Source organism: Poeciliopsis prolifica, unplaced genomic scaffold (assembly GCF_027474105.1).
Source record: "Poeciliopsis prolifica strain line A6 unplaced genomic scaffold, Auburn_PproV2 SCAFFOLD033, whole genome shotgun sequence".
NCBI classification, from domain to species: Eukaryota; Metazoa; Chordata; class Actinopteri; order Cyprinodontiformes; family Poeciliidae; genus Poeciliopsis; species Poeciliopsis prolifica.
In genome coordinates, this window is record NW_026562408.1 from 4,411,462 (window position 1) to 4,427,346 (window position 15,885).

The following is a 15,885-nucleotide window of genomic DNA, read 5'->3' on the forward strand; positions in this document are numbered from 1 at the left end:
TTTTTCAACCATATTTTTAACTTTTCAAACTCTATAAACCTTCTCCAATGTATTTTTTATTTTGATTCCATATTTTTGTTTTCATTAAATTACTGAAAGTATAATATGAGAATGAATGTCAATCTTCAATTTGTCGCCTCAAGTGAAAGTCTGAATGAATCAGCAGAAATTTTTAAACTTCAGTTATTTTATTTCAAACTTAAACAACAATTCCTCCTTAAACTGTTAAAGTGCCATCAAGACATTGCATTATTATCCCACATTAAAATCAGAATTATATTCTGTACCATTTCTAATTAATGGATATGGAAAGAGAGAGAAAACATGCATTATTTAACTTCATTTGGGATCAATAAAGTATCACTGAATTTAATTGAACTGCGGTCCAACAGCAGCTCCTACATCATGATCCTCTTCTCCTGGAACAGTGTGACCAGCGTGGGACTTTTGCAGCTCTTCTTCGGTTTAATTTCTTCTCGAACACGAGGCAAGCGAATTTTCTCAGTCTTAGACTCGACCTTGTTGTAGGGACAAACTTTAAGATGCTCAGCGATGGACGGGACGTTGCTGAAGCTCCAGGCGTCCACAGGAGAGAACAGGGAGCTGAACTGCCACACCTGAAGGACAGAGGGTGAAAGTTATCAGTCTGTCTTAGTTCGTTTTCAAAGCTCAATATTTTTCACTAAAGCTCCAGTGTGTAAATTTATTAAAAAGTATCTTTTTTACATATTTGTTAAAACTGTCACCATGTCATAAGACACATAATTCATAAAAAGATCGAGCTCCACCATTGTTCTGGTAAAGAAATGCATCACTTCCAACAGCTCACCCTGTGTGTCACCCTCCACTTGGCTCTCCCATGTGAGGAGCTCGACCTCTCCCAGCGGAGCGTCACCATCCCTCTGTCCTGCAGCAGGGAGGAGCAGACCTGCCTCATGAGGCGGGACGCCAGGGCCAGCTGGGACAGGGACTGGCTGTCCAGGAAGCCGGCCATGTGGCACAGCACCTCGTAGGGCAGCGAGCTCAGCCGGTCCTCCTCTCCTTCGGCGTGACCTCCACCCGCAGGCTGAGACAACGGGGTGGACGGATGCAGGCCAAAGCAGCCTAGCTCCTTACTGAAAGCAGGTGAAACAGTTTGGTTTATATTTATCTGCATGTTGAAGTCTGGATGAAGAAATGATAGGTTCATGATTATCCTGCATGTTTTAGAAACAAGCATTTTACCTGGAATTATTAATCTGGGGATTTTGATTGAGGTGAGATTTTTTTTTTAAATCTGTGGTGGAGACACAGATTTTCACTAACAATGTTTCTATTAAACGGTATTGTAATCCTAATTGATAATAATGCCCAAAACAAAGAAAAAATAATTATTTAAAAAGTAACAGAGCTAAAATAATGACATGTTTAATGGGGCCGTATTATTTAAGAGTGGCTTGTTTAGCTTTACATTATGTTACAATGTTATTCCTGCATCAAAAACAAACTTGGAGTGTTGCTCCGTTTAACTGTGTTTTAGTATCTTTACTTCCACAGTTTTATTCACTGTCATGTTCATCTTCCTCACCTCAGGAACTGATTTCTACCACAAATGACACGAATGATCAAGTGATGCAGTTTGAGTTCATTTCCATTTTATCTCTCTGTTCACATTAATATAATCCTAATGTTACATAAACCTGTCCGAAAAAATGTTTTTTTCTCACTTGAAGTTGACGGTGGCTTCATATGTGGAAGGCCGAAACCTCCTCTGGCTGTAGGTACATCCCATGTACGCTAGGGGGCACCGCTGTTCAAACCAGCCGTTCACACACATCTGGATGTCGCTGTGGATGTTCCTGCACGGCCATTTCCGTCAACACAGGCAAATAGACAGAAAGCATCAGAGGAGTAACTAGTTACATATTTACTTTTACTTCAGTGACATTTTGGGGAAAATGAACTTTTGCTACTTTACTTTATATTTTAGTAATTTTATTTTTGAAGTATTTCTCTTACTTGAGTAAAGTTTCTGGATTCTCTACCCACTAAATAAACAAATAAATTTTTTTAACTAGACTTCACCAGACCCAGACGCACACCTGCAGTTTCTGTTAAAGTTTCAAAAGTTTTTTTTTAATTATTATTGGAAGAAACTAATTTGAAAGTTGTTATTTTTTGTGACCTTTGATCATAAAATGCCATAATTTGCACTTAACTTAATGTGATTGTCATTTTAAATATTAAATGATTAATAATTAGATCAGTTTCTCAGTACTTGAGTAGAGTTTTTATTCTTGAGTATTACTTGGATGTAATATTACTTTTACTTGAGTAAAAATATGTTGAAGTACTTCTACTCTTACTGGGCCTCTAAAACTATATAGAAAGGCTGGTAAATCTGCTGAAAAGTCACATTTTTCATTTTAAGCGGTAAACTGATGAAGAAGACTCACTTGAAGTGTTTTCCGTATTCCGTGCGCTGGAAGGTGTGTCCGCAGATGAAGGTGAAGGCCGAGCTGGCCTTGTTGTGCCGGCTGGTGACGCTCTCCACCTGCAGCTGCAGGTGCAGCTCCAGCGGTTTTCCAGCCATCAGGTCAGCCAGCGACGTGTTCCTGCGGAAAGGAGCGGACAGGAAGCTGTAGGTCTGCGTGCCTTCATCCGTCAGCAGGCTGTCCGAGGACGTGCTCTCGGCAATGAGGTGACCCCTTCGCTCCCTCTCCAGGGAGCACAGCAGGGAGGCCTGCAAGGAAAGTCAAACCCAAAAGGTATAAATTTTGAAAAGTCATCCACACCTGCCTTTAATTTGAAATGACTGAAAGGCCCTTTTCCGGTTCGTTCTTAACCCGATATGTGGAACAACTGGAATGTTCTGGGTTTGGAATACAAAGTTCTGACTTTGTAATGTGAACTTTACTAGTTTTTTGTTTTTTTTTCTGCCTGTGTTTCCAGGCCTGTCTGTTGAGTTTCAGTCAGTCCTGAGGATGAAGCTGAGAGACCAACCTAACTACAGAAAGTTGGTCATCGCTTCCATTTGGGTAGTAGTTGGGAAGCTAATTATTTAGTTTTCAAACTAAATATTCTGAATAAATATTTAATTCTCTCCCAAATAAGTATTTAATTTTGAGCTTGTCCATACATTTCAAACAGAGGTGTCAAAAGTCTGAAAAGTCACTTTCTCTCCTGAACTAGACGTACAGATGCTAGTATGAAAAATCATTTTATTAAAAGTACAGGTTGTACTGTCTTATTCCAGTAAAAGTACTAAAGAACACATTTTGATATGTATTTAATTAAATAGGTTTAATCTCCCCCACTTTCTGAGGGACTGCAAAACAATTTGTTGGTGCCTGCCTCACCAGATACACCATACTGGACTCAACCAGTATGACCCTCAGATATAAATTGGCTGTAATCATCCCAGGATGCAGAGCTGCTGTCGACAGAAAAATGGATCTGACTGGTTTCACTGAAGGCCGAGCGTCTTTGTTTCACAGCTGAAGTGAATAACGATCAGCAAAGCGCTAAATCCTGACCAGGAAATAAAGTTTAGTTAGTTCAAAAACATCAGAACGACAGGAAGTTCAAGATTTGTATTGAAACTAAAACCAAACTGAACATTTAATTAAGATCTGCTGACTTATATTTATGTAAACAAATTACAAATAAAGAAAATATATTTCTGAAGGATTGATTGTCCTTTTTTTAATCAGAAGTTTATGGATAAACTTATGCTAACCATAAACCTAACTTTGTGGGTCAAACGACCCAGAATATATGTAAAGAGTTTTAATAAATTACAGAGGATGAGGAACCTGAGGAACAATGTTTCCTGTCATCAGCCTCCAAGCCCAGATTGGATCATCTGTCAGAAGAACAACTCAGAGGTCAGGACTCTGTCCATTTCCTGTCTGAAATAAACTAACAGCAAAATCTGAAGAAATATACAATGAACTGTTTAACTGGTTTCACTGGTTTTCACTTTAACACCTTGTTTTCTTTTATTTACAAGCTTGTTGTCAGCAGATCATCTGTAGCAGAGACAGAAAATGTTCACCACCGGTAAATTAAACTCATTTGTGTACTTTTTCAAAATATATTTTTTTAAAAATTTGAAGGGTACTCATCTGAGAATATGATCAGTTACTCAATAATTCAGTAGACTTTTAACCAAATACTATTTTACTTTTGGTTAGTCTGATCCTGGTTCTAATTGCTCTTTTTTGAACTTTGATTAGTGACTGTTGGGCTGTTTTGTTATTAATTACCCAAATTTCTCTGGAGTCACTTAAATAAGGTAAAACTGAAGAACATGCAGAAGTTGGGCTGTTTCTGTGAACAGAAAGGTGTTTGGTACTGAAACTATGACAGACCCACTTCATGAACTGTGAACTGAAAGAGTAAAACCCGACTCATATTGTTCACTTTTCCATAGATGGACAAACATTTAAAGAAAAAGGCCAACAGCCGCGTAACGTTCGGATAAAAATAAGGGTAAAGTAATTTCTAGGAATGATTTTCAAATGAAGTTCAGGTTAATGACTAGTTTTCATGAGTCATTTACCTGAACCGCTACACGTTTTCTGTATGTTGTTCTCGTCAGAATTAATCAAGGAACCATCCTTTTAAAGACAAACTGGGTCACAACCTGATCACTTAAGAAAACCAGCACAACGCAGAAAGGATCCGGTTACATTAGATTGACATGTCTGCAAAATGCTTTAGTGTGTTTACAATCTTCTGAAAAACCATAAAATCTCACCAAGTAAATTTGTCTACTTCCTAGTGTAAATAGTACACTTAAAATAAGACAAAACTAACTCACAAGTAACTTTTCAGCAATTAATCCATTGATGGAACTACTGCAGATCTTTTTCATCAATTTTAAGGAATTATTTACTTAAAACAAGCTCATATTTCTTGCTGACAAGATACTTGTAAGTTTGTTTTTCTTATCTCAAGTTAACTAAGATATTTTCACAAGAAACAAAATAAAAAACATATTTTTCAAGATTTTGTGGTTTTGCAGTGTATCAGATTGTAATCATTTGAGCGTTCTCAATCATTTTGCACATTTAAAAGACCTTTCCTATCAGATGATGACACAGAGGTCAACTCACCTGAATCTCCTCCCACACTGGCATGTCGCCTGGCGCCACACCCAGGTCGCTGGTGTCCACCGCTTCGTTTTCTCTCTTGTAGAAACCCGGATTACGGATGCGGCTCTGCCTGGCTGTGAAGCTGGTCGGGATTTTAAAAGTGCGCACAGTGATGATTTTCATCGGCTCCAGTTTTCCATACACAAAGCTCTTCTTTTTGGGTTTCCCAGTAAGAGAAGAGGAGCATGCACTGCTGGTGGATGCTGCTGCGCCAGCACAGGTTGCCTCCTCCTCCTCCTTCAGTGAACCAAGGCTTTTCCCTCTTCCTCTCGCCTGACCTCTGCCTGCAGCAGCCATGCCCTCGGTTTCCCTGCAGCCTCCCATCTCCATGCTGAACATGCGCTCCCAGGCGTTGTAGTTCTCCAACAGATCAGCATCCACTTCTGATCCTCTGGCTATGGCCTCCCTCTCCGCTTGAGACAACATCGGCTCATTTTCTTCATATTCCTCTTCATCCTCATTTTGTTTTTCACTAGGGAAATCCACATTAATCATGTTAACTGCTTCCCAGATTTTGTCCCTTGCTTCTTTTGCAGCTGCTCTCTCTGCTGCCTCCTTCTCCATGAGAGCCCGTTTCTTCTTCTCCTTCTCCTTCTTCATCTCCTCCTCCAGCCTCCGTTCTTCCCTCGCCTCCTCCTCTGCGGTCTGGATCAGCTCCGGGAACAGTTTCTTCATCTTGATGGAGTGAAACAGAGCGTCCTGGTCTTGCAGAGCCATGGCCAGGTCCAGACACCCAGACCTCTCTCGTTCCCTGAGCAGGTTTTCTAACAGCTCGGTGTGCGGCTGGGAACAGGCGACGTTGGAAGGCCAACGGTTCCACTCCATGGAGCAGCAAACCACGCTGGCCGGACACACCTGCAGGTGAGCCGCCCGCGAGGAGCGGGGCAGCTGGACCGGGCAGCCGTAGTCTGCGTTGAGGCACGGCACCCTCACATTGGGGCACAGCAGCAGGTGATCCTCCTCTTTGCACAGGTGGAAAACCGCTCCGCAAAGCAGACGGCAGGGAACCAGAGCGCAGCTGGCAGAAGGCTCCACCCGAGCCCTGCAGCGCCGGCTGTAGCAGGAGTCACAGTGGAGATGCTGCCGGACCCTGGAGCCGCGAGAACGATGACTCTGAGACGATTACACAGAGAACAGCAGACCCAGGAGTTACTGCTTACCTTCACTCAGTTACACTGACTAGAGAAACTTTTTATGAAGTATTTCTACTCTTACACCAGTAAAATTTCTGGGTTCTCAACTAACTGAATTTTTTAACCAAAAATTTAAGACACAGACAAAAAATGACAGTTTTTGTTCAAGTTTAAGCTTTTATTTAGCCTGATTTTTGTTGTATATTTTTTTACATATATGAATTATTATCATTTTAGTCCTTGAAATACTGAAATTTCCATTTAGCTTCATATTTTGATGATTTGATTATGTAATTTTTAAGTATTCAATGATTGATAAATTGATCAGTTACACAGTAACTGGGTAGACCTTTTACCAAATACTTTTTACTTTTACTGGAGTAAAAATATGTTAAGTAGTGTTACTGTTTGTATAGTTTATGGGTGAATCTAATGCAAATGTGTGAGTCACTATATAAGTTTTCTAATAATTATGACTTGGCTCTGTACCGATGCTTGACAAAACGCTTGTTACTCACCATTTTCACTGATTTTTCTATCCTGAAAGAGAAAAAACAAGTGAGTTTAGTACTTTAATTTCATTTCTGACATGACTCTGAACATGGTGTCATGAAGCTCAAAACTCCCTCAGCCTGTTTGGGTTTGTCTTTAAAAAAATAAAGCCAAATTTGTTCAAATAAATCAGATAATTACATCAATCTGACTGAAGAGTACAACGTTTGAAAATAAGACAAGTACGTTTAAAGATATAAACACTGAATAAAAAAAAAAGCAGTGCAACAAATTCAGTTTATGGGGCCAAATAGTAAATATTGTTCTAAGGAAGCCATTTTGGTTTTTGCAATTATCCTTCATTCTCAGCAAGTATGTGGCGACAGTGGACAGGAAAGACTCCATTCTGCTGTTACAACTCAGTTAAACCCAAACGGTGTTAAAAATAACACCTTTGCAGAAAAATTAAGAACCATTATCCAGGTTTTGTATTAGATTTTAAATATAGCTGCGTTTAATACGTGTCATAATATTCGAATCAGATTTTTGCCCATTTACTTCTGAATATTAAAATAAAAATCCATGAAAGAATTTTGACATTCTGATTCAGCGCTCTTTGTTTTCATACAATTGAAATGGGAAATTGAAACAATGACTGCTGCTCAGGCTAAAGTACAGATCTCCATACAAACACTAGAGCCAGTTAATATCTTTATCTACTCTTAAATTAGCTGCTCAACCCTCGACATCTTGAAATTTAAGCAAACTGAAAAACTCAGGTGATTTACCAAATCGCTGGCCAGACGTGTCGTTTTGTTTTCTCCTTGGTTTCATAACGTCTCTATCAGGACTGCGATTTGAACTGGCAGGTTAAAATTAGCCAAGGAGCAGCGAGCAGCTTCCCAAGGAGAAATACTCTCCACCCCAACCAGCGTCACGCTGCAGCAGATCGTTTAAAATTTACAACCTTTTTAAAACCTTCATCCGTCTGAATTAACGTGAACAAACGTTTTATGACCTGTGACAATAAATGCAACCAATAACACACACAGGAAGTGATATATTGGATTAAATATTACACTTGTAAATATCAACTGAAGGATCAAATTTTACTAATAAATAATATTTATGATGAAGCAGGAAAAGATAATAAATATGAATATATTTCCTGATTTAAGAGGTCGAGAGGACTTGTAACCTAAATATCGCTTCTGACCACCTGTGTAACATTTCTCAGCCAGGACTCTGCTCTATTTATAACAGCAACACACACACAAACACACAATAAAACACACTTTTGCTCTTTAAAAGCTGGGCTGCCTGTTTTCTTCTCAGCTCATTCAGTAGGTAACAGCTTCATTTAATCATGTCCTTTTATTCTTTTGCTGCAGAAACATAATGTGAAATTATCTGTTCATATTTATCTTGTTATAAGTCGGTTGCACTGACAGACAGACGGAGAGTAATGGAGTCTTCTTGTTTACACAGATCTGCAGCTTCATATTCAGAAACCTGCAGACGCCACATTTAAAGATGGTGAGTTAAAGCTTAAATAATAACACTGATCTCTGACTTTGATTCCTCTACAGCAGACTTTTTTTTTTATTTTAATTTACTTAAAAAATTTTTTTTAAAGTTTTACTCAAAAGTTTCTTAAAAACTTTTAAGTAAATTAAAAGTTAATGGCAATTCACTAAAATTTTATTTCTAATTAAAGAAATTATTGACCTCACAATACAGAACTTTTTATGTTTTTTAAGTTTATTACGTCAGAAAATTTGGACTTTAGATGAATCTCATGCAAGATGAAAGTAGTTAGGGTAAACTTGGATCTCATTTTGAATCTGTAAAAATGTAAATATTATCTAAGACTTCAGGCTGGAAAAGGGAAAACTGTGCAGATTTCACTAATTATTTGCAGCATCAATACTGGATATTAATATTGCTCTTCTGACCAGTATTGCATGTATCGTACTTATTTCAAAACCTTAAAATAAATAACCACACTGCTGTCTTTACAACTCTTTCTATGCTTCATTTTTTTCTTTTTACGCATTTATTTATCTCATTCATTACTTAAGTTCAGAACTTTGTTTCAGCTCAATAAAGTAGAGCTACGTTTTCTACAACATCAGATGGACCAAAATATAAAGTTAAGTGGACATTTTTGGTATTTTAAGGACAAAAATGACAATAATTCATACAAAAAACAAACAATAACAAAATGTGGCAAGAGAAAATGTTTTCAAATAAGATTCTTTCAATAAAAAATGTATTAAACTTGAACAAAAACTGTCATTTTTTGTCTGTGTCTTAAATTTTTGGTTAAAAAATTCAGTTAGTTGAGAACCCAGAAATTTTACTGGTGTAAGAGTAGAAATACTTCATAAAAAGTTTCTCTAGTCAGTGTAACTGAGTGAAGGTAAGCAGTAACTCCTGGGTCTGCTGTTCTCTGTGTAATCGTCTCAGAGTCATCGTTCTCGCGGCTCCAGGGTCCGGCAGCATCTCCACTGTGACTCCTGCTACAGCCGGCGCTGCAGGGCTCGGGTGGAGCCTTCTGCCAGCTGCGCTCTGGTTCCCTGCCGTCTGCTTTGCGGAGCGGTTTTCCACCTGTGCAAAGAGGAGGATCACCTGCTGCTGTGCCCCAATGTGAGGGTGCCGTGCCTCAACGCAGACTACGGCTGCCCGGTCCAGCTGCCCCGCTCCTCGCGGGCGGCTCACCTGCAGGTGTGTCCGGCCAGCGTGGTTTGCTGCTCCATGGAGTGGCTGCGCTGGCCAGTGGATGACACAAACCCAAATAACTTCAACGCTATGCAGGACAACATGATGAAGGAAAGAGAGACGCACGGAGAGGCTTTGGATGTTGCTATGGCTTTAGTTGACCAGTCAGACCTTTACGCCCGCCTCAAAATGAAGCCTCTGTATCCAGAGCTTATGGAGCAAGAAGAAGTGGAGGACACAAAGGAGGAGAGCGGAGAGGAGGTCGCAGTGGGAGGTGTTCAAGACCAAAACCCTACTGAAGGTTGGCCAAAATGCGGCTTGGTTCTAAAACATAAAAATAAACTTCTTCTTAAATTTGGAAAGCTCTTTGGCAGTGGAGAGTCGGTGAGGCCCGGCATCCTTCATGCTTTAGTTCTCCCTCTGGTGGAACCTTTTCATCATGTCGCTGTTCTTCTTAGGCACTGGGAAGATGGATAATTTGATCCATCAAATGATGGCTACAGCGCCGGCTGTGAAGCAGGGAAAGCATGCAGGATGCCGGCCCCTGGTCTGTGAGCCACGAAACATGTTCAGTACATCTTTTACACAAAATTCCTCTCAGATAATGAGATTCTCGTTGGTTTATTTTGAACTCCTTTCAGAATGAGCTGTTTTATATCACTTTAAAACCGCCCCTTTAAGAACATTCAGGTTTTTAATATGGCCCAAAATGAAATTAACACCTCTGCAGTAGAGATACAAACTGAAGCACAAAAACACAGAAAAACTTCTTATTTTAACGTGTTGCAACTGTTTCCCTCTGCAGCTCTTCCTGCAAGCAGAATGTCTGAAAATCCTGCTGCAGAAGAAACTGCTCAGAGTGTTGCACAGCCTGCAGTGATCAACATGGAGAAGTACAATCTGTTTGAGATGATGTTCAGCATGGAGAGAGGCGCCTGCGCTGTCGCTCAGGAGAATTTGGAAAATCCAAAACAAAACCAAAAACTAGCAGACGACAGAAGAAGCCAGAAAACACCAGAACAGGGGCGGCAGGACACAACCGGTCCCAGCAGCTGCCCTCCACCTGACACCAGTAAGACGGGTCTGGCGCCGTGGCAGGACGGGGTTCTGGAGCGGCTGGGGCAGGAGCTCACCCCTCAGGAGTACACCATGTACCTGGTGCATAACGGTCGCATGCTGCTGGCCTTCGGGCAGATTGAGGCCTGCACTTCCAGGGAGAAAGACTTTGTCTACGGCAGTCTGGAGCCCATCCCAGTCCAGACGCTGCACTCTTTCAAGGTGACGAGTTCAAGTTTGGCAAATTCACACAGAACAAAGAACAACTATTCTGCACAGCAGTGTTTCTCAAACTACAAAAAAGCTGCAGGCTCCACATCCTGACAGAAAAACGTGTCAATTAACCCCAAACCAGAGTTTTATGTTTGGTGTAATTATAAATGTAAATCTAGAGCTTCAATTTTCTTTATCTTTGAATTTCCATAAACTTGAATAGTAATTCATTGGCTGATGCTATAGATGTAAGAGGAGTGTGTCTGTTGGCTTTTTTCCATTCATTTCTTTGTATATAACTCGATAAAGTAAAACTTATAAAAAATACACAAGTGCAGTCGAAATAAAATCATTGAGAATTAAATTATGTCCAGTTGCTGTTTCTGAAAACTCCAAATTTAGATAAAGTTACCGATCGCCTCGAAGGCTGTTTAAAAATGCTGATTCTCCCAAAGCTTACCAACATCAGCCAAAGCAAGAAAACTGCCGTTAATGATCAGTAGTGTTACTTTTCACCTCTTACTCCGGTTTCACTCACAGGCTTCTCCACTGATCTCATTTCTCTTGTAAAATGCAAGGAGCTATTCTTTTTTCCTGAAAGGTGCCTGTAAGTTATCGTCATAAGAGGCGGGTTCATCTCAACGAGACGGCTGCCCGGGTGCAGACTGAACATCGAAGCGTGGACACATCAGACCTGGGCGCCGGCGAGGAGAACTGGTTTGTAGACGAAGCTGAAGCAACTCTGCTGGGCTACGCTGAGATGGCAGTCATGGGTCACAAGGTACAAAAATGTTCAGAGGTGGATGGAGAATTTAATATGACCAGAGCTGGGCAGAGACTAGGTACATTTACCTAAGTAACGTTTTTTTTTTTTTGACAAAAATGTTCTTTTGGGAGTATTTTTACTACTTTAACTTGAGTAATATTAATGATTATTGCTGCTCTTACATGAGTAAAATTCTTACATGTTTTAACCAAAAATTCACCAGACAGAAAACATCTGTGGCTTCATGTCCAGAGGTTTTACTTAAGAGTAAAAAGTACATTGTAGTTATTCAAGTAAATGCAACTGAGTAAATGTAGCTACTTTCTATCCATTTCTGATCATTTTGATTGAGCTGTTGAACACAATAACCACTGACTTCAATAAATTGTCTTATTTTTCCAGATCAGTGAGACAAAGGCAGCAGACGGGCTGTATGTGGACTTTGGCACGCAGACGCACTCTTTCCGCTCAACACCCTTCAAGCAGAGGACGACCTTGGCGGACGTGATGGCCGACCGGCCGCTGAAGCTTCTCCTGCAGCTTCAGGCGGAAACCGTAAACAGCAGGAACAACAGAGCCAGCTGCGCGTTCACGTTCCTGTGCGGTCACACCTTCCACCGCAGAGAGTTCGCCACACACTTCAGGTGCGTTGTACTAGGATGAAGAGTTGGGTTGTAACTAGTTACGTTTACTGGAGACATAAATTTGACTTAATGTGAGAAAAAAACTAAAATATTCAGTGTATAAATCTGGTTTCAGCTCAATGTAATGTCCCTGTTAAATTTTTTAAAGACTGTCAAGTTGTTACTACCACAAAAAGGTGCTCCCTAGAAGGACTTTTTGTGGAAAAAATTTATGTTGAGGAGTATATTTTACTATGCTGTACTTTATATGTGATTAATTGTACATTGAGGTTTTTCTATTTTGGAGTAACATTTCTGGATTTTCTACCCACTGAATGAAAAACAAACATGTTTTAGCCAAAGATTCACCAGACACACACCTGCTGTTTTTGTGAACGTTTCTAAGTATTTTATTGAAGTAAATTTTTACTCAGTACTTGAGTCGCAGTTTTACCAAATAATTTTTCACTTTTACCAAAGTAACTTTTTGGACAGCTACGTTTTACTTTTACTTGAGCCTAAATATGCTGAAGTGGTGCTGCTTTTTTAGCTTTTTTTAGCTGCTGAGATGTAGCTGTTCAGATGTGGATGCGCATATCCGGTGTGTTTATGTCTATACAGGAATGTGCACAGTGACATCCAGATGTGTCTGAGTGAATGGTTTGAACAGCAGTGCCCCCTGGCGTACCTGGGATGCACCTACAGGCAGAGGAGGTTTCATCCCTCCACACATAAAGCCACCGTCACCTACAAGTGAGAAAACCTCGCTTTTAAATATTCGTAAATGATTGCAGGTATATATTTTATATAATTTTTGACTTTCTGTCTTGAAGTTTTTGTTCTACTTAAAAGTCTGCTGATCTTTGAATGTACTTGGTTTCACTAAACAGTATCAGGTTAATTGTGGCTGAATGCATGCCACACTAGTATTATGTATTTTTAAGCACATAATGCTATTATATAGCACAATCAAGTAATTATATTTGCTTCAGTTGTTATAAAATGGTACATGAAGCATTACTAAAAAGAATTCTGAATTCGCTATTGAACGCTTTGAAATTGGGTCTCTGTCTCTTTAAGAAGCTCTGAGTGTTGGACTGAAATAATTCATATGATGAGGGGTTCTGTTTGCTAATTGCTGCTGGCTAGTCTAGAGGAGCTCAATGGGGGAGGAGTTTAGACAGCGCTTTGTGAGAGCAGCTGAATTGTTGCCATGAAGACATGGATGAAAGAATCATGAGAAAACATGCTACAAAGCTTAAAAAGTTGATTTTACATAATATTGCCATTTTAATGTGACAAATCTGTAAAAGTTCAAAGGTTATATAAAACCTCAGCGTGCTACTGGACAACCTGTTTTCTTTGCTTCTCACAGTCAGCAGTTGAGATGTTTCAACTTGCGTCCAGATGTTCTTCCCTCTCTGGACGGCCAAGCTGGAGACGGGGAGGACCGGCTGAGCTCGCTGCCCTACGAGGTGCTGTGCCACATGGCCGGCTTCCTGGACAGCCAGTCCCTGTCCCAGCTGGCCCTGGCGTCCCGCCTCATGAGGCAGGTCTGCTCCTCCCTGCTGCAGGACAGAGGGATGGTGACGCTCCGCTGGGAGAGGTCGAGCTCCTTACATGGGAGAGCCAGGTGGACGTCCAAACCTGTGAGAAGAAAACCTGCAGTTCAAAGTGTTTTACATAGTGCTATTATATCGCACTATGTAAAGCTATATACATAAAACACAAAGGCAGAAACTGAAACATTACATCAGCATGTTGATTGTTTTATTTATTGTGTTTCAAAAGCAATTCTAACCAGCTGGGTTTTTAGTCCAGATTTAAAGGAACTCAGTGTTTCAGATGTTTTGTAGTTTTCTGGAGGTTTGTTCCAGATTCGGTTCTGGTTCTGAGGATGCAGAGCAGACCAGAACCAGAACCAGAACTTGAGACCTCTGGAAGGTTGACACAGCAACAGCAGATCTTTAATTTAGATCAAACCATCCAGTCCACCACAAGCTGCTGTCAGTAGCTGCGCTTCCATAAACCAAACAGTTGCACAAATTGAAATTATGAAAATAAATTTGCTAAATGGAAACATGCTGATTTAAAAAAAAAACTTTTGCTTTTCAATAAAAGGTTTTTACGCTAACATGAGGTGGTTTTTCAGTCGTATAGAATGGAAACTTGTACTGGAAACACTTTTTTCACATCTATACTACTGGTGAAAACGACAAAGAAGACGACAGGAAGTAGGAGGAGGATCGTTTGTTTTTTTTACTTGTTTTCAGACAATGTGCATCTGGTTTCACCAGATCTCTCACAGTTCAGTCAAAAGTTGAATGTGTAAAATCGGCAACTACAATTTCACCTAAATGCTGCATGCAGCCGCTCCCAACTAGACGCCATGTTTCCTCTGATGAGCTGATAAATGATGAACATCACGGCTGAATTATGAATATAATCTCATGTAACTGTTTACGTCCTTCACTGACATAATTTCTAGTGACTTAAAGTGTGAACAAGCTAATTCAAATGTGATTTTCATTGCATTTCTTGTTTAAGGGAAACACTATTTGCTTCAGTTGTTATAAAATGGTATATGAAGCATTACTAAAAAGAAATCTGAATTCGCTATTGAACGCTTTGAAATTGGGTCTCTGTCTCTTTAAGAAGCTCAGTTGGAAAATTGTGTTTTCTGAAATATAGCAGAATAGTGACAAACACTTTTGTAATAGAAACACAGCTGGTGTCCTCATAACGCTGCTTCTTCCTCTCCAGGTGTGGGAGTTCAGTCATCTGTTCTCTGCAGTGGATTCATGGAACATGGCTGACATACCTCCGATTTCTGCTCATCTCAAAGTCTGTCCTTTCTACCAGAAAACAGAGCAGAAGGAACGAGTTGCCCTCCCCTTCATGACTGGAAATCAGCAGAAGAGTCCGAAGGGTCAGAGTCTCCTCACTCACTTTACAGGACAAAGATGACAACAGTGAAGAAGAACCTCTGCTTGTTGTGTTTAACTTAAACTGATTTATGTTCAAATGTAGTATTGCATCTAAGATATGTTTTAGGTTTGGCATGTGAGAATCTCTGAACCCTTATGCACAAGGCTGGATTTCCATCAATTAAATGAGACCTATAGATGTAGACATTATTAATTTAGTGCTATGTTTTCTATGTTTTCTGTAAGTCATGGTAGTTTTAGTGTTTTCTTTCTGTGGCAGAATGTTCCACGTTGAGGAACTCAGTGAATTGAGGAGTAGGATTTCAGCTCTCACAACAAGATGTTTTTGTCAGTTTATTGATCCAGAATATGTGGGAATAGTTTCCACTTCCTGTTCCACAAAGAACATGGATGAGTGAGTTTAGTTTAGTTTAGAAGACGTTGGCAGAGTCCTGACCTCTACCCAATAAAACCTTTATGCGATGAAAAAGAATGGAAATGTGAGTGAGGCCTGCTTGTCCAACATCAGTGTCTGACCTCATAAATACATCTCTGGAAAAATGGTCAGAAACACTGTGGAAAATCTTCCCAGAGGAGTTGAAGCTGTTGTAATTTGATATTTTATGTTCAGACATGAGTGATTTTTATGGGTATTTGTGCGTAGTAAAAAGCTATAATGTTTTGTTTGAAATCTTAAAAATAAAAAGACCTTTTCTTTAAAACTGTCCAACATGTTTTCAAACCAAAATCAGATTCATGTCTGCATAATAAAGCCCCTCCTCCTGGTTCTCCGTCTCTTCCTTCTTGGTGGCACTA

The 15,885-nt window shown here is 40.0% G+C and overlaps 2 protein-coding genes across 4 annotated transcripts; one reads left to right on the forward strand and one right to left on the reverse strand.

Moving 5' to 3' along the window:
* Nucleotides 1–175: 175 nt before the first annotated feature.
* On the reverse strand, nucleotides 176–7,636 carry fbxo40.1 (F-box protein 40, tandem duplicate 1). Its single transcript, XM_055051413.1, has 7 exons — nucleotides 7,552–7,636; nucleotides 6,790–6,811; nucleotides 5,100–6,251; nucleotides 2,436–2,722; nucleotides 1,707–1,838; nucleotides 830–1,115; nucleotides 176–617 (listed from the first exon to the last, which is right to left on the reverse strand). Exons 2-7 carry the CDS (start codon nucleotides 6,790–6,792, stop codon nucleotides 399–401), a joined length of 2,079 nt encoding a protein of 692 aa, XP_054907388.1. The 5' UTR covers nucleotides 6,793–6,811; nucleotides 7,552–7,636; the 3' UTR covers nucleotides 176–398.
* Nucleotides 7,637–8,010: 374 nt separating this feature from the next.
* On the forward strand, nucleotides 8,011–15,856 carry LOC129373469 (F-box only protein 40-like). 3 transcript variants are annotated; one of them, XM_055051416.1, is made up of 10 exons: nucleotides 8,011–8,106; nucleotides 8,252–8,299; nucleotides 9,233–9,490; nucleotides 9,581–9,785; nucleotides 10,290–10,762; nucleotides 11,355–11,534; nucleotides 11,922–12,163; nucleotides 12,764–12,895; nucleotides 13,518–13,791; nucleotides 14,906–15,856. In XM_055051416.1, the coding sequence occupies exons 2-10, from the start codon at nucleotides 8,297–8,299 to the stop codon at nucleotides 15,107–15,109; spliced, it is 1,971 nt and encodes a 656-aa protein (XP_054907391.1). In that variant the 5' UTR covers nucleotides 8,011–8,106; nucleotides 8,252–8,296; the 3' UTR covers nucleotides 15,110–15,856. The 3 variants fall into 3 exon arrangements, with proteins under 3 accessions (XP_054907391.1, XP_054907389.1, XP_054907390.1); XM_055051414.1 differs by having other exon boundaries at nucleotides 9,233–9,785; XM_055051415.1 differs by having other exon boundaries at nucleotides 8,054–8,110; nucleotides 9,233–9,785.
* Nucleotides 15,857–15,885: the final 29 nt, after the last annotated feature.